Source organism: Oryza glaberrima, chromosome 2 (genome assembly GCF_000147395.1).
Source record: "Oryza glaberrima chromosome 2, OglaRS2, whole genome shotgun sequence".
NCBI classification, from domain to species: Eukaryota; Viridiplantae; Streptophyta; class Magnoliopsida; order Poales; family Poaceae; genus Oryza; species Oryza glaberrima.
This window is the reverse complement of record NC_068327.1, coordinates 7,968,526-7,991,237: the sequence shown is the minus strand read 5'-3', so window position 1 is coordinate 7,991,237 and position 22,712 is coordinate 7,968,526. Positions and strand designations below refer to the sequence as shown.

The 22,712-nt window shown below is 43.0% G+C and overlaps 1 protein-coding gene across 1 annotated transcript; it reads left to right on the top strand.

The window, feature by feature from the left end:
- The first annotated feature begins 8,537 nt into the window (after positions 1 to 8,537).
- On the top strand, positions 8,538 to 11,491 carry LOC127764672 (calmodulin-binding receptor kinase CaMRLK-like). Its single transcript, XM_052289579.1, has 2 exons — positions 8,538 to 9,907; positions 10,387 to 11,491. Exons 1-2 carry the CDS (start codon positions 8,599 to 8,601, stop codon positions 11,079 to 11,081), a joined length of 2,004 nt encoding a protein of 667 aa, XP_052145539.1. The 5' UTR covers positions 8,538 to 8,598; the 3' UTR covers positions 11,082 to 11,491.
- Positions 11,492 to 22,712: the final 11,221 nt, after the last annotated feature.

Here is a 22,712-nt window from a genome sequence, read left to right as displayed (position 1 = left end):
CTTGCTTCCTCCTCATATGCGTAGTGTGTGCTTTCCGATCGAAATTAAAAGGGGACGAACGATCACACGAATGGGCCGGCAGAATGTGGTTGCGTCGTCACGGAATTCATGGGATCGATTTGCATATGCCCTATCTGCTTTCTCCTACATAGGTGGAAATTTGAAAAAAAAAAGTTTAATTTGCTGCTGATTTGTGTGACAACACAACAAACGAGCTCGATCAATTTAATTGTTGCATGATTACACACATATGCATGGCCGCATGTGTAGTGTAAAGTGTTATCTCAGCTCATCACCTTCTGATGATTAGTTAGTCGTTTCTGCTGTCTTTTCTAGCTCTACGCGGAGAAACTGTTGGTCAGTACTTGGGCAAGCAACAAGCAAATTAATAAAGGCATATTTACGTTGCGCATGGACTTAAATTGATTAAAGGGGTGAGAAAAGAAGTCTAGCTAGATAGCTAGCAGTGATGTTTTTAGTTAAAAAAAATAAACTAAATGAGAAATGTAAAGAAAAAAAAGAACAGCCTTGCTTATTGTATCTACTGTATATTATATTCAGAGCGAGGTAAAAAAAAAAAGAGCAACCAATTCACTATGGAGGTTTATAAATTACCCTTTTTACCGGAGAAAAATTGCACCAGGTGGTTGTGGTGGATCTAGATTATATGATGTAGATTGATTGATATATATAGCTGTATACAAAATGCAACCGTATCTATAGTACGTATGAAGTCTATTTTTTTTTAAAAAAATATTGTATACAAATTATTGCAATTGTACTTATATATGGAAATAGAAGCTAAGAATTATATATGAAATCCAATTCTACTTAAAATCTTGCATCGTGCAAAATTGTGCGTAGGAAAATCCACTAGCTAAATGCCAAATTAACGAGTAGAAGATGAAAAGAAAAACATTTTCCCTTGAACGACAACTTATGATGAATTTGCACTATACAAATGTAGAGATCAATCTGATGTTTGATATATCTACGGCCAAGTCACTAAAAAATTAAAATAAGTAATGAAAAGACAAACTTTTTTTATATTTATGTTCTTAGTGGATTAAATGGCAGTACTGCTGTACTGGAAAATGAACTACAATAAAAAACTTAAAATAAAAAGAATAAATTTTGGTTGTGATTGATAATACAACGAACAAACGATGAAATTAAGAGGCCAAGCTAGCAAGTGTTTGCTAATATAGCTCACCATTATTTCGACTAAATTATTTTTCTTAATTAATTAAGTACATGCATGCATGCGGCATATTCTGGAGTTGTTGGCATACAATGCCTGCATACCCCGCAAGGGCTCCAGCACTGTGGTACCAGGTTTCTATATATACCTGCAAAATATAATATGTACACATAGCACAGACTATATACTACCTCCGTCCCATAAAAATTGCATTTCTAGCTAATTTAAGATAAAATAGTAGGATTGAAAAATAACCACAATAACCTTATTTAATGAACCCACTGCATGCACACATTCCATATATACAAATGATTAAAAAGAAGTTTGAGAGAATTAACCCATATAATTAGCATACTTAATAAAATTACAAGTATTAGCAGCCCAAATTACGTGGGATGGAAGGAAAATTATATAGATGAATCAATTGGTTGGGCCCCACATGGCTAGAAATACAATTTTTATGGGACAAAGACTTGGAGCTAGAAATGCAATTCTTATGGGACGGAGGGAGTATATATTTACATTACATATCATTGCATGAATGCAATTAATTAACATTTCTTTATATATACATATACATATATGTTTAGGTTTATTATTTTAATTTCCGTAGAATTAATTGTCTATGGAGTTAGATCAGCCTTCTCTCTAGATTTTAGTTCAAGCTCAACAACTCCATCCCAACAGTTGATACTATATATATTTATATGGACATGAATTTGTAAATTAATCATGGATCTCGATCTCTGAACAACCTTCAGATCGGAATAATGAAACCATGAGCATGTCTTTGGTCCTCGAATCGCTAAAATGAATCACCGTGGGGACGATTCATCAGCAGATGTTAGGTGAAATTGTCCAATTACTTTATAACACTTCATATACCGTTTAGTCGCGATATACAACTTGGAATGATTCCTTTGATAAGGATCTCACTGAGCTCCGACTCATTCCAAACCAAATCGATTTAAGTGTAGCAGGTATTTACGTTTGTCCGTGTCAATCAAGTTGTTGACCAGCAATATCCACTGGGACTAATCAACATACTACCTCCGTCCCAAAATGTAAGCATTTTTAGCTATGAATCTGGACTTGTCCAGGTTCATAGCTAAAAGTTGCTATATTTTGGGACGGAGGGAGTATAAAAAAAAACCACCATTCCATTTCTACTTATACGGAAGTTTAATTAATAATAATTCGCGTGCCAGACTCCATTTGTGACTACTATACTGTTAGATTTGGACACTCATATGAAAAAAACATAATGATATTTTTTTAACTCGGTACCTCTCACTGGTGGAGAAACCATCTTTACTCGGTCGGCCAAAAACCACAATAGTCCCGGTTGCAATAAAAACCGTGATTAAAGATTATCTTTAGTCCTGGTTCAAAAGTTTAGAGCTGCTTTTTAATCTTTAGTCCCGGTTACCAACCGGGACTAAAGATTTATTTGTTGTCCCAGTTGGTAACACCAACCGGGAAAAAAGATGCCTACTATCTTTAGTCCGACTAAAGATCTATTTTTAAGTCCCGGTTGGTAATACCAATCGGGACAAAGGATCGTGGCGGAGAGTACGAGGCATCTGCCAACCGCGAGATCGAGGAGGAGGAGTAGACGGGCAGCTTTATCTCTTCACCTCTTCCTCCACTGACCTTATCTCTTCATCCCATCCCTTCCTCTTCCTCCTCCTCTTCTCCTCTAACTCCTCTCCTTCCCTCCCCCATCATCTTTTCCTCTTCCTCCTCTCTAACTTCTCTCCTCTAACTCCTTTCCTTCCCTCTCCATCATCCCATTGATAGATCGGGCGGCCGGCGGCCTCGCGGCAGCGCGGCGGGGCAGAGGCCTCGCGGCGGCGGGGCGGGGAGGCGGCCTCGCGGCGCGGCAGTGGGCGGCGCGGCGGCGGACCGCGGGGCCTCGCGGCGGGCGACGCGGCAGCGGTCGGCAGCTTGTGTGTTTTTTTAAAGAATTTGTGATTCGGATCTGTGTATTTGATTTGTGTGTGATGTCCGTGAATATGTGATGTATTTGTGATGAATTTTGTAGAAGTTGTGATGTAATTTTGTTTTAAGATTTTGTGATCTATTTGAATATGGCCGATTTAGGGATTTGAGGATTTGGGGATAATTTATTTGGGATTTTGGGATGGGGATGGAGTGAAATCAATATATTAAAAACACAATGAAGAAAAGAAAATAATAATAGAGCAACCGGATCTAGCTAGGCTAGCTCTATCTTTACCAACCGGGACTAAAAAGGCTCTATCTTTAGTTCCAGTTGGCAACTGGGACTAAAGATGGATTTTTACTCCCGGTTTTTTCACCCGGGACTAAAGATAGTGATCTTTAGTCCCGGATTGGTAGTCACGGTTTGAAAACCGGGACTACAGGGGATTACGAACCGAGAGTAAAACCCCTTTCTCCACCAGTGTCTAATGCAAGATGGTAAAACAAGCCCAATGAAATAAACAGAGAGGGTTTTATCGAGGTAGTGTTTTATTTGTAGATGGGGCGATACGAAACGGTATAACCAATTTACCATCACCTTTGGTAAAGCTCCAATTCCTAAATTTAGCTCCAGGAGTTGGGTCTGGAGTAGAGTTATAGAGCAGCTTAAATCTGGCTCCACTTATCTCCGCTTCTATTTTAGGTGGAGCTGAAACTGTTTGGCAGGACTTTAGCTCCAGGGGAGGTGGAGTTGGGACAAACAAGCCCGTATGGAACCTATAGTTTGGCAACAGAAATGAGCTGCTCTAGAAAATCCATGACCTAGCTAGTAGTAGCTTATAAGACCAGACAAGAACCCTAGCTAGACCTATAGAAAACGCACACCGAAAAGTTTCATTTTTCCCCATGCCATCTCTTTCCCATCGTCCAAATAATTACTTTTCCGGAATCTCTGATGACCATAGCTGAATGAGAATTTGGGACGGCATGTCGTGTCATGTGACGAGAGCGAAACATTTCTACCCGGGACACCACAAAGTTTTAATTTCTTCTTTAATAATCTCCCTATAGACGCATTAGAAAAGGAGGAGAGAAAATAATTAATTAATTGGCCATCCAATGTGATGCATGATTCTGGCTAGCCTGTGAGCAACAAGATGATTAATCTGGAATATTTTTAAAACCATACGGATGGGCCTAGGGAGGGGACAAGGTCAACTTTGATCAGGGGAATCATCCACAGGATGTCAGGATTAGGTAGTAGTGATGGGGTAGCTTAATTTGCAGCTTGTTCCTAATCTTTTACTTTTGTGTGTAGTAACTAGTTTGGATGCCTTCTCAGTTCTCTCTTGGGGATGGATTTCGTGTGTCTTCTTGTAGTCTTTTGTCGACATGGGTAGAGAAATTCCAAGCTCGTGGATTGAGCCTGCTGACCCCTAGCTAGTACTGTCAAAGCTAGCAAGTGAAAGAAATGTGTAACTAACTCAGGGAAAGGTTAAGGACCTAGTATGTTTTATGTGTGTTGTCCAAATAGTTAGAAAAAAAATCTGAAAAATACTCCCTCCGTCTCATAATATAAGGGATTTTGGGTGGATGTGACACATTCTAGTACAATAAATCAGGACAGACTAGCACTACTACTGGATAGATTTTCGTGGACGCCGTCCCCTTTTGTTTCCATGCGGTCCGTAAGTAGAACTGCACGAGAAAATAGGGGGACCGGCACCAGGCTGTCGCCCGCACGGGAAAATACATTATCCCGTGCGGGCGTCTTAAGCCAACCGTACGGGAGAATATCGTATTATCCCGTGCGGTTGGCTTAAGACGCCCGCACGGGATAATGCATTTTTCCATGCGGGCGACATAAGCCAACCGCACGTGAAAATACATCTCCCTCCCACTCACTTCAAAATTTTCACACCGATCTCTCTCTCACCCATTTCAAAATTTTCACACATCCTCTCTCTTCCTTTTTATTTTCACTTTGCTCGCCTCTATCTCTCTCACTTCCTCTCCTCTTTATTTTCTGCAGAAAAAGTACTCCCTCCATCTCAAAATAGTTTTCTTCTTAGATTGTATAGCATAACTTAAGATTTGAGAAAAAGAGATAGCAATGTCCCTTAGTAAGGTGGTGTTCTTTTCTCTTGAAGATGAAGATTAAGTATTTTACGTAAAACGAGATGGTACTAATTTATGATTAATTGAGTTTTAATTATTACAAACTTAAAAAATAGATTAATTTGATATTTTATAGCAACTTTCATATAGAAAGTTTTCGCACGAAACACACCGTTTTAGCAGTTTGAAAAGCATGCCACGAGTATCCAAAATTTTATCCAAAATGATTTATAGTTGGGAGTGAGACTGCGAGAGGATGGTTGGGGGAGTATGTCAAATTTGAGTAAATGTTACTAGTAATTCTCTTATTTAAATTCATAATTTGGAACTTCCTGCCCTCGCTCCTAGCTCACGCATACAACAAGACCAAATTTCTCCCAATTTTGTGTTACTACAAAATATATCTTTTTATGAACTGCAGAACATGGTGTAGATTTAAACGTAGGAATTTTCTTGAGAATGATTCCCGTAAATGTCTTATAAAACAGATCTACTCCATGCCATTTAGTTTCATTGGTTTAACAATTTACCATCGACTTTGTTTTTTCTGTAACATGCATCAAGTTTATCATTCATTTCTATAATATGCCGTTAAGTCGTAGCGTTGGATGATCACTGTATGCGGATGATGTCGCGATTTTTGTGAAGCCCCAACCCAGTGATTTGTCGGCATTGGTACAGCTGCTATCCTTTTTCGCACAAGTCTCGGGACTTCACACAAATGTTAGCAAAACAGAGATCTACCCAATTACATGTGAAGATGTAGACCTCAGCTCCTTGCTCGCTAATTTCCCTGGGTTGATAAAACAGTTCCCATGCCGATACCTCGGGTTACCCCTTCATTACCGAAAACTAAGGAAAGTTGATTTCCTTCCCCTGATCGAGAAAATCGGTTCACGCATCCCAAACTAGAAAGAAAGATTCTTCACATCGGCAGGACATAAAGCCCTGGTGTAATCAGTTCAGAGTTCGATGCCAATTCACCATCTTACAGCTCTTCAGGCACCCAAATGGGTGTTAAAAAGAATTGATCGTTTCCAAGAGCCTTTCTTTGGAAAGGCGAAGATCCAAACAAGACCAACCCGAGCAGCAACCTAGTTAACTGGCAAACGGTGTGCAAACCTAAATCTTTAGGAGGGCTAGGCCTTCCGGATCTAGAGAGATTCTCGCGAGCGCTTCGTCTTCGCTGGCTTTGGTTTAGTTGGAAGGATGAAGGAAAACCTTGGGTTAGTATGCCGGTTCCCTGTGATGAATCCGACAAAAGATTATTTCAGGCGGTGACGACAATTAGGTTGGGTAATGGAGCGAAAACAAGCTTCTGGCATGACAATTGGCTCCAAAACTGTTGCCCGAAAGATATAGCACCTTTGTGTTTCAAGTTGGCCAAAAGAAAGCAAAGAAAGGTCCAATTTGAGCTTCTTGACAATAATTAACTAGATTGTATCTTTCAGGCAAATCACCATAGTGGAAGAGATACAAGAATTAGTTTGCTTGGGAAGCCTGCTCGGATGATATCTCATGGAATTGGAACGAGTCAGGGACATACACAAGTAAGAGCGCATATCTTTTCCAGTTTAAAGGATCGTTTGCTTCCATAAATTTCTCCTCGCTCTGGAAGGCGCCGGCTGAACCAAAATCTAGGTTCTTTGGATGGCTAGTTCTTCATAAAAAAACCCTCACCACGCAAAACTTACTTCGAAGACACTGGCCATGCAATTGGATATGTTGTCTATGCATGCGTGCTTTTGAAGATACTAACCATTTGTTCAGCGGATGCGTTTTTGTCAGACAAGTGTGGAGCTTAGTTTGTGTCTGGCAAAATTTGGCAAGGAACAATGCTGATCCTCCAGTTGGAACCTCGAATTGGTGGACTGAAATTGATCGCGTTGGCTCAAAGGAGCAAAAGTTGGCAACTAGAGGAGCACTCCTTACCACTTGGTGGAATGTTTGGCTAGAGATAAACAATAGAATTTTCAATAATATTGTTAGATCGGAGAGGGATGTGGTATATATTATATTGTAAAGCAGGAAATAGACCTTCGTAGATAGGCTTTTAGACCTCCTTGAATCTTGTTTTCTTTAGTTTTTATGGTTTATAAGCACTTTTTTCCCTCTAATCAAATTCCGGTAGAGCTCCTGCCGTCCGTCAGTTTCCTCAAAATAAATTCCGGTAGAGCTCCTGACGTCAGTTTCCTCAAAAAATAAAAGTCATAGCGTTGACGCATGCATATTACTACTATATATAAGAGTTGACAATTGATTGACCCCACTACATGATTCAAAAAGTTTTGAAAACTTTTATCTAGCCTCTTAGCACGTCATAGAAGTTTGTATAAGTTTCACAATTTTTGCATTACTATTTTTTTTATAAAACATAACTTGTTTGTTAGATGTTAATACTTTTGTTGTTGTTCCTTTTTAATGTAAATCATCTTTAATATGCTACACAAAATAGTTTTGTGCTATTATATATCTTTAATTTGCTGTAAGCGATTCCTTTCTCATATGTCACAAAAGATATCTTGTAGAAAACATGAATGACATCATGAAACATAAAAACTTCAATTTTGTGTAAGGAGGTTAAGAAAACCATAACTTTTTGAAACCTCTAATGGAATAAGTTAATTCTCAATCTTATAGGTCTATAAGGATATTTTGGATATTATGAAAAACTATCCATCTCAATGGCAATATTAAAATTATTGAAAATTCAGTGGCATAGAAAGAGATAGTATGAATGGCACACCATTGAGCCAGTACAAACTTAGTAGAAAAAAAGTTCATTTTACTCCCCCAAACTTTCAAAATACTTTCAATTTTTTTCCATGACTTTGCTTGAAAACCTCAGTGTTTAAATCAGTCTCATCGCTTCGAACCTATATAAATGGTGATAAAAAGTGTAAAAATATTCAGAGATAAGTTATAATGCATCGAAAGGGTCTCTAGCCTAGTGATTACAAGAGCCTCAGTAGCACCTTAGATCCTGGGTCGCGGACACCTAGAGCAAACAGCTGAGCTAGGTGGGCTGAATTCGGCCCAAAATCGTCGCAAACCGTGCTCTTCGAAGGAGCCTCCACCAGCAAACTTTGTGGGCTGGAATCTGAAGACGCCCATGTCATATAGTAATTAGCCCAGTAACCCATCATGATTAAGCCCAGATTAATCGCTAACCTCCACAGCTAAGCAAGCAAGTAGCCAAGTAGGGTACTAACCGCGTGTGCTACAGTAATCCATGTTGCGGTCAGGTCCCATGATTAAAATTGATTAAGCCGTCGTCTCCCTCGTCTCCGCCCACTGCTCCACCACACACACATCCCCCTCCTCCTCCTACGCCCATGCCGCCCATGCTCCACGCCATCCTCCTCCTCGCCGTCGCCGCCACCGCCACCTCGGCGTCCGCGGCGACGGCGCCTGCGGCCGCGCGAAACAGCACCTCCAACTGCACCGTGCCGCTCCCTGACGCCGGCATCGTCTTCGCCGCGTTCAAGAACGTCACCAACTTCCCCCTGCCGCGGCGGCCGTCGTGCCGGCCCGTGCGGAGGCTGGCATACCCGTCGCGGAACCTCGCCGGCGTCGTCGGGTGGGCGGCGCTGGGGAACCTGTCCGGGCTGCTCACCGTCGACCTCTCCGGGAACTCCCTCGAGGGCGACGACTGCTTCGGCGGCGGCGCGCTCTGGCGCGCCCCGCTGCTCAGGTCCGTCGACGTGTCGCGGAACCGGCTCGGCGGCGCGCTGCGGCTCGGGGCGAGCGCGCGGATGGCATCGCTCAACGCATCCCGCAACGGGTTCACCTCCGTCGTCGGCGTCGACGGGCTCGCCGCCGGCCTGGTGGTTCTCGACGTGTCCGGGAACAGGATCGCCGCCGTGCCGGAGGGGTTGCGGCGGCTGACGCGGGTTCGGCGGCTCGACATGTCGCGGAACTCGATGGCCGGGAGGTTCCCCGACGACCTGCCACCGCTCGACGGCGTTGAGTTCTTGGACATATCGGATAACAACTTCTCCGGCGTCGTGAACTCCACCTGGGTCACCAAATTCGGCCGCTCCGCGTTCCTCAGAGCCGGCAATGCGTCGTCACTAGTGATCGAGGACAATCCGCCGGCGTCGGCGCCGGCTCCGGCTCAGGCGACGATGACGCCGCCCAGTGGCAGGAAGAAGCACAAGCGTGTCGTTCTCATCGTCGTCGTCGTGGTCTGCGGCGTGGTGGCCGTGTCCGCCGCGGTGGCGTTCATGGCAGGGTGCGTGGCGTGTGGGTTCAACCGGCGCAAGAAGGGAGGGAAGAAGGCGGCGGCGGCGGCGGCGTGGGAGGACGACGAGGTCGCCGTGGGCGCGGTGAAGGTGGCGGCCACCGCGCCGGTGGTGCTGGTCGAGCGGCCGCTGATGGAGCTGACGCTGGCCGACCTCACCGCGGCGACGTCGGGGTTCGGGCGCGAGTCGCAGCTCGCCGACGTCGGCGGCCGCAGCGGCGCCGCGTACCGCGCCGTGCTCCCGGGGGACCTGCACGTCGTCGTGCGCGTCGTTGATGGCGCGGTGGCCGGGGTCGGCGGCGACGACGACGGCGACGTCGCGGCGGCGGCGGCCGGGCTCCGGGAACTTGCAAGGCTCAGGCACCCAAACATTCTTCCGCTCCTTGGCTATTGCATTGCAGGTCAGCAAAATTGGTTCCGAAAAAAGTCATTTGTTTTGGATAATGACTTGAGAAATAAAAGTATAAAATTCATGTTTTCCACTAAAATTTGTCTTGTTCTTTGACTAGAATGTGTAGTCTCGACAAAATTCCAAAAACATATCTTTCACTGTATGATGAGTGGCAAAACCAAATTTGAAAATGGCTTCATGCTGAAAACTGATAGCTGATCTAACTGCACTCCTCCTATTCTTTTGCTAAAAAATCATTCGGTTTTTACATTGTATTATATAGAACTACGAATAGAATAACAATTAAATTCCTTTGCTTTCACGTAAAACAATTTAATTTATGTGGATTTGAACAGTATGTTTCAACGAAAATCCTTTGAAATTCATGCATTTTTACATCGCAATATATTATATAAAGTATGGATAGAATAACAATTGAACTCCTTGGCTTCATGAATTTGAAATTCAAATTTTGCATCGTTTGAGCAGGAAAGGAGAAACTCCTCCTATACGAGTACATAGAGAAGGGCAACCTTTACCGGTGGCTCCATGAGCTACCAGCAAGTAGTATGGACATGGAAGAAACCGGTGCTGATATGTGGGACACCACGGAGCAGAACAAGAAGTCCATAGATGATTGGCCTACCCGGTACCACATCATACTAGGAATCGCACGAGGGCTCGCGTTCTTGCACCAGGGATGGGCAGGATCATCGGGACGTCCAATTGTGCACGGCAATCTGGTCCCAACCAACGTCCTCCTCGGCGATGACCTAGAGCCTAGGATATCGGACTACATACACCCCATGGATAGTAACAATGGAGAGGTGGCCCCAGAGAGTGACGTGTACAGCTTCGGCGTGCTGGTGTTTGAGCTTGTGACAGGACAGGTGAGATGGGATGATTCGACGGTGAGCTGGGCCCGAGGTGTGATCCGGAACCGGAAGAGCCTCAACATCGTCGACGCGAGGCTAAGAGAGGAAGAGGAGGAGGGCGGCACCCGTGGAGCAGCAAAGACAACGATGACGGTGGCGGAGCGGGAGATGGTGGAGTGCCTGCAGGTGGGGTTCCTCTGCACGGCGCACTCGCCGGAGAAGAGGCCCTCGATGCAGCAGGTAGTGGGGGTGCTCAAGGACATCAGGCCGGCGCCTCCTCCCGCTGGAGGCGCCGGCGAGACGCCATGATGGAGACGACGAAGACGATGATGATGGTGCACGCGAGAGAACACGCACAGTTTCTCCATCGTGGATAGCTGCATCATCCAATCCAATCGATGCATCAAAATCCAGGAGGGGATTCGATCGGAGCCAGCCGGGAGAGAGGTGAGGTGAGGTGCGGTGATCTTTTGGTCAGTAAATAAATAATGCTTTCGTTGGGTGGAGGAGTAATTCCTTGTCTTGTGCTTCGTTGCTGCTGGACTGGTAGTAGGAGATCGATCGCTTTATTGGTTGGTACAACAACTTTTGCGTGGTGATAGGAGTAGCCAGTAGCTAGAGTGTTGTTGTGGTGTACTTTGATCATGAGAGGGTTTCGTTTTGATTGCACAAAGCCTGCCATTTTGGCATCAACGAGAAATGGAGACAAGTTGGAAGTACAGCATGCAGCATCATTGTAGCCAACACGAGGAAGAAATCGATCATGATTAGTATCAGTGTGGTTTTTGATCCTCTTCTCTGGTTGCTTGAGTGGTTCGTTGAAAACGCAGTCAAAAGCTACTGTTGTCGCGTTAGTTTTGTTGAGTACTCTCCCGTCTCATATTTTAAGTGTAGTTATCGGTTTCTATTTTGACGTTTGACCATCCGTCTTATTTAAAATATTTTTATGATTAGTATTTTTTTATTGATATTAGATAATAAATACTTGACTTATTATTATTTTTTATTTTTTATAATTTTTTAAATAAAATGGGTGGTCAAATGGTGAAAAAAGCGGTTTGACTACACTTAAAAGTGAGACTGGAGTAGTATGTTGCGGTTTCCGGGGAGGAAAAGGATAGCTAGACAGGAATGCTGATTGAGAGGTTACATTATAGCTACACCTGGGGAGGATGCCATTTGCAGCTTTCTTTATCAGTCCAGCAAATTACCCAACAACATGGTTTTCCTGCTTTACGGTCCTGGGTCTAATCGGTTGAAATGGAGGGCAGTTAGAACTTAGAACAGGGTAGTTGTCCTTTTGTACTACTTCGGTACTGATTCACAAATTTTTAGTTATCACCAAACTATACCTCACGTCAAACTTTGTTTGACGTCATAAATTTACAAATGTTTTATAATATAGCATATGCTGTGGATACAAGCTTCGAGTGCACACGTCATAACGCAAGTTACTTTTCCCTCTCTATGTGTACGATGAATTTGACGACAAGACTTTACATTATGTTCAATTTTTTTCTGAAATTTTCAGTAATATCTATTAACTGATGTGCATGGTTTTGTAGAAGTGAAAACTTACGTGTATAAGATACGTTTTCTTCTTAGCTCTTAATATATTCTAAATAATCTATAAGTACAATTATTTCGGGGCGGAGATAGTAAGTTACTTATGTATTAACCAATTCAACTAAAACTTAAATAAATAAAAACGAAAGATTCACACCCTAACATACTATTAATTATAATATCACGCTGATGTAGACATACTACTTTATCGTTTTGGATAAGGGGACAGTCGCCAAAATAATTTGGACCACTATTTTTCTATTATAATATATGCACAAAATATCATAAATATGTATTTTAAGATTAATCTATACATATTATCTCTATATTTTAAAAGTTATCCATAATTAAAATCAGATTTAAAAGTTTGGCATCAGACTTATTCAAAACAATAATTATTATCAACCTAGAGGTAGTATACTTACAAGTGGAGTTGTCTGTCCTCCTCCCTCGCGCACAACATGCATTCTCACATAAAAAGAAAATTCCCCGATAAAAACAGTTAGGTAAAAGAAATTATGTGATTTATGCTTTATCCATTTATGGACACCTAACACATTTCCAATTATATGGGTTGAGGCCATTCCTAATAATGTGAACCTAATGTAAAGGGCATGTTTTTTTAGATAATGTAACATTTCTTTCTTAAAGGAAAAACATAAGCTCATAGAAAATGCCGAAGCAGTTATTCCTATCGATCTTAAAATATGCTAACACGACCTTCTTGATTCGTGCGCAAAAAAAAAAAAAAAGGTCAAAACGGCGTCATGCCCATGCAGACTTGATCCGATTCTCACCGGCGTATCAAGATTAGTTACACACACATAAATGCTCTCAACCTCGAATACTTTGAGACTTTCTTGTAACAGGAATTGAAGATGTCGATACACGTACAGCTTTGTGCCTTTGTATATGTGAAAAGCTGACTATACAAAAAGCAGAGTACACTTGCAGCACGTACGACTTGTGTATTGTATAAGCTGCTTTGCTTTCTCATAATTTCGACGAAGTAGTCTACTACGACCGTGTTCAATTAATCAGTGGATCGAGATTTGTTTGCCCTGACTTGCATGGCAAATGCGATGGGCGCTATGGAGACAACTGATGAGATGGTGATCGATATCTTCTTAATTTCAACAGGAACCAACCACACGCACAAACCTAGATGTCTAGATCAAGGAACTGGAAACCACATGATATACTGTAGTATTTTCTCTTAAGAGAACACAAGAAATTGTCTTCCCTATGTTTGCACAGTGGCTTATTTGCAACACTCAACTTCACTAGGAAATTAAAACAAATTATTGTTTCATGTGCTACAACCACTAGACATGTTGACAACGTGGTTTTATATTTTATTTTTTAAGGAAATCACAGTAGAGGAAGCCCCGAATTAAATTTTATACATTAAACAACTACGAAACAAATATTACAACGAACCAATCCAAGATGACAAAATAACTCTCTCTACATGATTTAACCGGAGCATAAATAAAATGAGATTATATCTCTTCTTCCTATATATAGTTATATATAGTTAGTACCCACTAAGTCATAATCTATTATATACTAAAAGTCTATTAAACTTTCTACAAACACTCTCAAGCCGCCACATAGAACTCCTACAAACGCTTCTAAGCCGCCACATGGCAATCTAATAAATTAGATTTATTTTCCTTTAAATATGGTGGACCCATTATTATCTACCTAAAAAAATAAAAAAATTGAAAGGCCCACGTTCCTCTCCTTTCCGACCTGTACGTGTGGTACGCACGCCATGCCACCATACGCACGTATGTGGATGTATTGGCCCCTCCTTCCTTTCTGTTTCTTTCTCTCTTATTTTGATGACCCTTCTGTTCCTATCTCTCCTATTTTGGTGATGTGGTAGATTGAAAACATATTATATGACTATACAATCTAAAATCATATAACTATTTTTTATGCACTGTACGTACGTTTGTTGCATAATTCAAGACCCAAATTAACTATATTTAACAAGTAAAAAAAATATGTTACTTTGGACTAGCTATTGGACACTCGAGACACAATTTTTAGGGAAATCATATAGAGTTTAAAACACTTGATTGATAGCACGTAGCTTATATTAGAACATCATGAAACACGGATAATTAATTAGTAAGATTTAAATAATAAGTAGTAGAAGAAATATATCATTTTGGTTCACAAAGATTATATTTATATTTAAATATAGATAACTCAAAACGGTAAATCCATTAATTGGATCTATCTCAAACTATCCGTAGCCTCATATCCCATATAATTTATCTGTTAATAAACAATGATAGTCTATATCAATCTTACTGCTTAAAGATAAATGTTTATTGGATTTATTTTTAAAAAATAACACATAAGGTGTTACACTATCACTATGTATCATATAGCAAAATTTGAACTGAAAATAAGATTTGTATAAAATAACATAGAAAATAGAAAATCTCCATATAGTGTAAATTGAACCAATCTATCTATCACTACAAACGTTCTCAAGCCACCACGTGGCATTCTACAAATGCTCTAAACTCGCCATGTGTCATGTCCTAAAAATCAGAAATAACCTTATAAATTCTGAACAAAATGAAACCTATCAGCGTCAATTTTAAGTTCCATTATTTATAAAAGTTAGAAAAATAAATCGCATGCAACTCCTCACCTACTGATATGCACATACCACTACCTGTCCCCTCCCTATTTTTAGCTATTAAAAAATAAATATATAATCAATAATTTATATATTAGAAAAACCATAATATTGAAGATGCACGTCTGATTTTTGCTCTATTTATAATTAAACCAAGAATTTAAGATCTGTATGCTTATATTTTCTTATATACAAAGTATGCCATTCGCCCATATTCGACCCACATGCTTTGTATATCATACAAATAAAATTGAAACACCTTAAACAAATTGGCTGCATATATTACGTCATTATACACCAGTCTGCAAACAAGCTAAATTAAATCAATAGTATAACTATAAAACTATTTTTTTAGGGTGAACACCCCTGCCCTTTTACATGTCATTGGAATTACCGTAAAAGAATTATGAAATAATCCAACAACACAGGTTACATCATCATATGTTGTTTTTGCAAACTTGCATAGCTAAATTAGATAGACACTATCTAAGTAAATAGAACTAACTAAAATATGAATAGTCCAAGCTACCAATGCATAGCAAATCCAATGCCCATAGTTAGAGAAAACAAACTCCAATTATTTCGTGATTTTTTTTAAATGTGCTGAAATAATGCAAGCAAGCTAAATGATCTTTCGTGTATTTGCTCTAAACTATGTTACCATCGAATTAACATGCGTGTGGTTATGGCTTTCTACACCTTCCCGGTAACTCTGTTTATTTTCTTTGCATAGACCATTCAAAAGGTGAATCAACTATATGAGCATTAATGGTCTATGAATATACACTTGAAGCATTAACTTTGGAGTCCATTTAGATTTTAGGATATACCATGGAAAGTGACTAACTAAGCTTGACAAAAAATGAGATCACCACTATGATAAATCACAAGGAAACCTCCATAGGTGCAACGACCACATCTCAGTTGTAGGACACAATGACTAGAAGCTGTGAGAAAACCGTACGGTAGGGGAAAAGGAACAATGAGTTTAGCTAGGTCCTACTTTTTCACCAACCCCCCAAAACTAATGAAAATAAAAACCACCCTGATTTTAATATACACTTCATTTGTTAAACATGTTCTAAACAAATTAAGTCTACTATTTTTTATATAATGATAAAGATTATAGATAATTGGTTATACTGATGATGAATTGAATATAATATAGTATATAACTTAGAGAAATTATCAAAGTGATGTTGACGAAGAATATTTGTCGAGGAAACGTACTTCTGAAAGATGGCAGAGGCTATCTAATTAATATGATCTGTTCTCAACGCAGCCCACGATATATGCCCGCGCGAATGCGCGGGCTACCTTCCTAGTTGCTATAAAGCTTGCACCACAGCTCGCCACGTCATCGACGCATATTAACTGTCAGATCTTGATCGGATGGCCTTCAAACATCGCATGTATCCAGTTTGCTGTTGGCAAAAAAAAAAGGAATGAACCTCTCCCTTGACGTCTCCACCCAGTGGGCTATCGGCCCAGTAAGCAACAGAAGAAAATTTTTTTGTTCTTTCTTAGTAGCCAACGGACGAAAGCGGCCCACTTGATAAACACGTACTCTACATTATTTTGTCGGAAATAAAACATGCAACCAGTGAGTAAAAAAAGGAAACACGCGAAGATTGATCAACAATGTTTCTCAGTAAGAATTCTCAAATCTCGCTGCAACGCGCGAGGCATCCACTAGTATCCTTGAAAAGACAACTCCAAACAAGAATGGAAGGTAATTTATCTTCAAAAATCAAGCCATTCATCTGGATGCTAATATTCTCGCAAGCCTAAAGACTTTTTTCCACAAAATGTGAATCCTGATAATTATCCATAGCCAACTGTAATGTCTGCTCAAAACCTAGGATTGTGCTCCAAATGATATGTAACCTTTAGCAACATTCTTGATTAAAGGGACATTCCAACAAAAGATGCATGAAAGTCTACCTTACACCTTGTGTACACAACACATAGGTTAAATCATTGTCTTGAGGTGTATAATGCTTTCTATTCAATAAATCTCTTGTGTTTAACCAATCAAATCAACAACATCAGCTACCATGAGTAGCACACAACAGGCCCCTGCGTTGTCTCCGTGAGGTGGCTTAGGTGGCGACCAAGGCGACTGCGCTGCACCTTCATCGAACTTCTCCCCTTGCATCGCCACCACCCGAGTAGGTCGGTGGAATCCACAGGACTACAATGGCAGCGGCTGCGGGACTTCTTCCTCCTTATTCCCATGTTTTCTCTCGAAGATCTAGTGTAGGCAGAGATGGTGACAACTGATGTTGTGATGACGAGGAACTAGTGGGTCATGACCAACTGGGGGTGACGACAACCATGGCGGCATAGATTATGGCGCATCGACCACGACCTCCATGCTACCAATAGAGAGGGAGTGTGGCCGGATCTGGCACCTCTCTACTAGATTTGCTGCCTCTCTACCAGAGTTGGTGCTACCCTAGGTAGATCTGATTGGAGAGCTACCGTGGCAGCTCGGTGGGGTCGCAACGACAACGGTGCGGCGGCTTGAGGTGCTGGCTAGTGGCATCGCCGGTGCGCATGGTAGGCGGCCATGGCCGTCGATGGTGGGAATGGCCACCGACAATGACAATGAGCTCGAGCAGTGGTGGTGATCAACGGAATGGACAGTGGAAAGGCTCCCCTTATATGGTGGAGAGGAGGCCAAAGAGGAGGCCGCCCGTCGGTTGAAGATGAGGTATCCTATAAGGAGGCTAACCGACGAGGTGAAGAAAAATGAGGAGACTGGACATCGACCGAAGAGGAGGTTGCTCGGCGAGATGGGGGCCCTAGAGGAATGAGGAGCAGCCAACGAGAATGACTGGCAAATTGAAGGTGGGAGCTCCCTTGAGATGATGCTAGTTGGACGTGTGGTGGCGACTGCATGCTAGCAGTGGTCGATCGGTGGTTGCTTTGGGTGATAATGGTGCTATGGCGTCTTAGAGCGGGGTGGGAAAGGTTGACACCAGGCGAGAAAACCTAGCACGGCAATAGTCAGACCGACAATGGTGACATTTCACGTGTTATATTTCCTCAGGAAGAGTTTCAGTCCTCGAAACCACTGCATGAAACTCATTATCTAGAATGGCTTAAGAGAGTGTTGTCAAGGTGGCCATTATCCCTTTCTTGGAGGAATCCTCTAGGTGAAAACTTTGCCTGGGAACCCTTGGGCAGATGGTGGTGGTGCTCCGGTGTCATGACTTAGAAGTGTTGTCCTTGGAGGTCCTATCTTCTTTGACGTTGCTTATATGCCATGACGGTGTCGGGTCTATGCGTGGGACAAGCGGATCTTTCTTCTCTCTTGCCTCTCCTATGCATTACTAATATGTGGTGACGACTAGGAGTTCACACATTTGGTGATCAACTGGCTAGCATGGTTGACGTTGGGTGGAGCGTTTGTAGCGTTACGGTCTGTCTTGTTTGGCGATGGGCCTAAATGAGGGAAGAACATATATGTCCTCCACTCTTACCCTCTTCCTTTTCATCTCCAAAGGGAGCTTTGACGTTGCTCCCTTTCAGCGGCTGGGCATTTTCGCGTTGGACTATTGTGGCTCTGTTGTAGGCTTAGCGGTGGCCAGTTCAGTGCTAGCTTGCTAGGTTTCTTCCTCAACACTGTGGTGGTATTGTTGGCCATGTTCAGCTTATGGGTGTGATTGCCGAGTTGGCCGAGTTTTTTTTGTCCTCACTAGTCACTATACCCTCCATAGTTATAATCCTGGTTTTTATCTACTATATCAATATAAACTTCACATTATCTACATGGTGATACCGTTCATAAAAAAAAGAAAAAATAATCAACAACATCCATCCAAAAACTATAAATTTCACCCACATATAAACTTACGCTCCGCTGATTTTGTTTAACTTGAAATCTGTAGAATATTTCTCAATTTTTCAAACATTTATATACTTATACCGTCTAAAATTTTTTCAAACAATTAAAGCCCTTGGATCTCACCCACCGATCGGTCACCAGTCGACGGGCGAGATAATTTGACCATCTAAGAGCATCTCCAAGAGACTAGCCAAATGGCTCTCTAAGTTAAAATTTGGCTAACTTGAACAAAAAATCTACTTCAACAGACTAGCCAAATGACTCTCCAAGCCATCCGGTTGGCTAAATTCCCCACCTCACTAGCCAAAGTTGGCCAGCCAGGACGGCTGGCCATTTGGTGTGGGTCCCACCCCCTCTCTCCGCTCTCCCCCTTTCCCCATCCCCTCTGGCTTCCTCCCTGCTCGCCGCCCCATCCGCCAGCGCCGCCGTCGTCGTCCTCCCGGCGCCGCTGCCGCCGCCGCGACTCCGCCGAGACCGCCACCCGCGCCTATGACGCCGCCGAGGCTGCTGCCCGCGCATACAACGCCGCCGTCGTCCGCGGCGAGATCTGGAGCGGGACGGGGCAGGGCGACACCGCCGTCGTGCGCCGTCGTCCATCTGGAGCGGGGCGGCGACGGTGACGACGAGCCGGACCTCCGCCCGCAGAACGCCGTCGCCATCGGACGAGCCAGCGGAAGGCGTCTGAAGATGTTGCTTTGGTATGCTGCTGCTGCTTCTTGTTGATGTTGCTCCTACCTCTCCTCTCCCATGGCGCGCGAACATGCTGTTGGGTTACTCCCTCTTGCCGTGGAACCAGGTGCTGTGGTCGTCTCCCAACAACACCTTCTTCCTCTCCTTCACGGCATCCCTAACCTCGCCGTCCCTCTTCGCCGCCGCCATCACCTACGCCGGCGGGCGCGGACCTCGGCAGCGGCGACGGCGTGGAACGCGAGAGCGTAGGCGTGGGCGAGGAGGGTGTTGACGCCGCCGATGGCCTCGCCGACCTGCCGGAGCTGCTCCATCCTCCTCGTCAATTCTTCTTCTATCTATGGATATTAATTTGCCATAGTTGAAGGGTAGCAGAGGCTGACATAGGGGTCCTATTTGTCATAGATTTATAATGGGGATGATAGATGGAGAGGCTGTTAGAGCGAGTAATGAGTTTGACTAGCCAAATCAGATAGAGAGTTGGCTATATGAGTGTTTGGAGAGTCCAATTTAAGAGGCTGTTGGAGATGCTCTAAGGAGCACCACCTGTCGCAAGGCGCCACTGGTTGACACATCAGCACGCATATCTGGAGCTACTATAGCTCGCTCTCGCACATATACTGCCCGGAGGACGACACTCTGCATATTAATCTGCAGAAATTTCGTCCCTGTCGCGATCGCTGGCGGTTTGGAAACATGTACAGCTCGTCGATCGTATCGTCGTACATACTGTTCGTTTGCGCTTGGCTGGAGCCGGAGACTGTCCGTGCCGCGTCAACCACGCTAATTAACGGGCAAAACAAAAACGCCACCTTACGTACGTACCTGCTCCGATATTCCGACCTGTCGTCAACGAGAGAGAGAGGAAGGACGAAGGTCGCATGTCCTGCTCGTCGCTCCTGTGCCGCGTCCGTCTCGTTGCGCCTTGTGCCCTTCCTCCTCAGGAATCCGGTGGCCCTCATCCCTATGCGTGATATTATCTAGTACTTTCTTTCTGCTCAAAATATATACTATTATCATATACTATATATATTATCATATACATCGCAAAAAGAAATACTATTATCATATAGTAATAAATAGACATAGAACCCAGTATCATAAATTTATGGTGTGTTTTGTTCATGGATAAGATTAGATAGGATATAACAATTCATATTTTTTGGGATATATGGTTCAATTTTTATTTGGTTGAGTGGATACGGCTATCCAAATTTTTATAGAACGGATAGGAGGAAAATAATAAACTAGTAAGTAATAATAACATATGTTAATTATTATTAGTTTCACCATAAACTATACTAATTATATCTCCTCGACATTAATTTTGAAAAGTTATTACTAATTAAAAAAACATTAATTGTCGCCAATTAATTACTAATGATCAAAATTAATATCCTCATTCGGTTAGTTTGGCCGGATGCACTCATTCAACGTATTTTAGAATATTTCCTCTTTGAACCGTCCTATCTACCCTTGTTCACCAATTCAAACACCTTCAACAGTTGGATCGCTATCACCTATCCAGGGACATCTTTCCAACCAAACACATCTTTACATGAAAATGATATGTCTAGATTCATAGTGTTATATTGTAAGTTAGTATTAAGTTATTATATTTTAAAACACGGATAGTATATACGGAGTACATGTTGACTAGCACAGTGGTCATTCACTTTGGAAAAACACTTGCTTGTGATCTCTTGTCTTTTGTTCTCTGCCGTCATTCAGAGTACACCCCACGTCCCCACCTTTAAAGAAAAAGAGCAGTGTTTACATGCGACCATCCTATGCTGCGTGTGTCCATGCGCTACTTGGCTAGTTGCCTCGCTGCTTGGCCAACTTGCGTAGTTGCATTGGTGTTTGGAAGATGTGGTGGCAATTGCTCCGATCGCCGATCGGTTTGCATGTCTAGTCGGGGCAGAAGCTGAAGAGGGGAGATATACGGTTCAGACAATTTAACTACGGTCTTATTTGAAGAGCTAAAGAGCTTCCGATAAGCAGTTAGCGGTGAAGCTATACTCAACTTGGGGCTATACTAAGACTAATTTCTACTTTTATATTATATTCGTTCTAAAATATAAAAAGTTTGGACACGGTACGTGTCAAGAAATTGGTACAATTAAATGGGGTAAGGTTGTAATTGGTTGAGAAAATGAGATGAGTAGAAAATTTAAATGCTAGAATAATATTATGGTTGTTTGAAGAGAAAATGTAGATGAAAAAATATTATATTTAACAAAAAAAATTTAAGGTTAAAAGTTGTTGTATTTTATGACGGGGGAAGTAACTATTAGATAGGGTCTATGTACAGACCAGGCATGCATACTGCAGGACCTTCGCCGATGGATAGGGTTCACAATTTCTTTGAATTTTCCTCGAATTTAGTTGCTCAAAATTCAGAGATCTCCCAAACTTAGTTTTATCTAATTTTGTGAAATTTGTGAATCATCTTGGGGGCTTGTCTTTCGACCCCAAAGAAAACTGAAAACTATGGTTGGGCTAACAGACTTTTCCAACGCCCCCGTGTCTCCTCACAGTGAGGGCGGCACAGGCTGCGCCAACCTTAGCCACCGCCACAACCCAACATCCTCACCCCTTCCCTCGCTGCTGCCCGAGCGAGGTGCCAGCAAAAGCTAGTGGCTCGCCAAGACGGTGGTAATGGGGCTCGTAGCTTCCTCCTCTCCAGATCCGGCGTGGGTGGATCTCAGGCGACGGTTGGTGGCGCCATTTCAGCAGCGAGCGGAGAGGACTGACCGATGCCTCGGAGCAAGGCTGTGGTTGGCCAGGGGCAACACGACGTTGTCCGACCTAGGGGGCTAGGCGAAGGAGCAGGCGCTGGTGGCGGGGCGGAGAGCGTGTAGGCGACGGGAGTTGGAGTATAGGCGGCGTGGCAGCTTGGAGCCGCTAGATCTCGTTCTCGTGCCCCTCTAGCCAGATCCAATATTGTTCCCTATCAAGATTTGGCCACTCCATCAAGGGAAGTCGTCTCCCTGTGCAGCAGCCTTAGTGATAATGATAGCGACGACATGACAGCACCGGCGGTGGCGGGGACGGCATGGGCCTGGACGGAGGCGGTGGTGGAGCCCACGGATCCGGCGTGGGTGCGCCCGAATCTGGGGTTGGCAAGGGTGGCGCCGGCGGTAGTGGGACGAGTTGGTGATCATCGTCG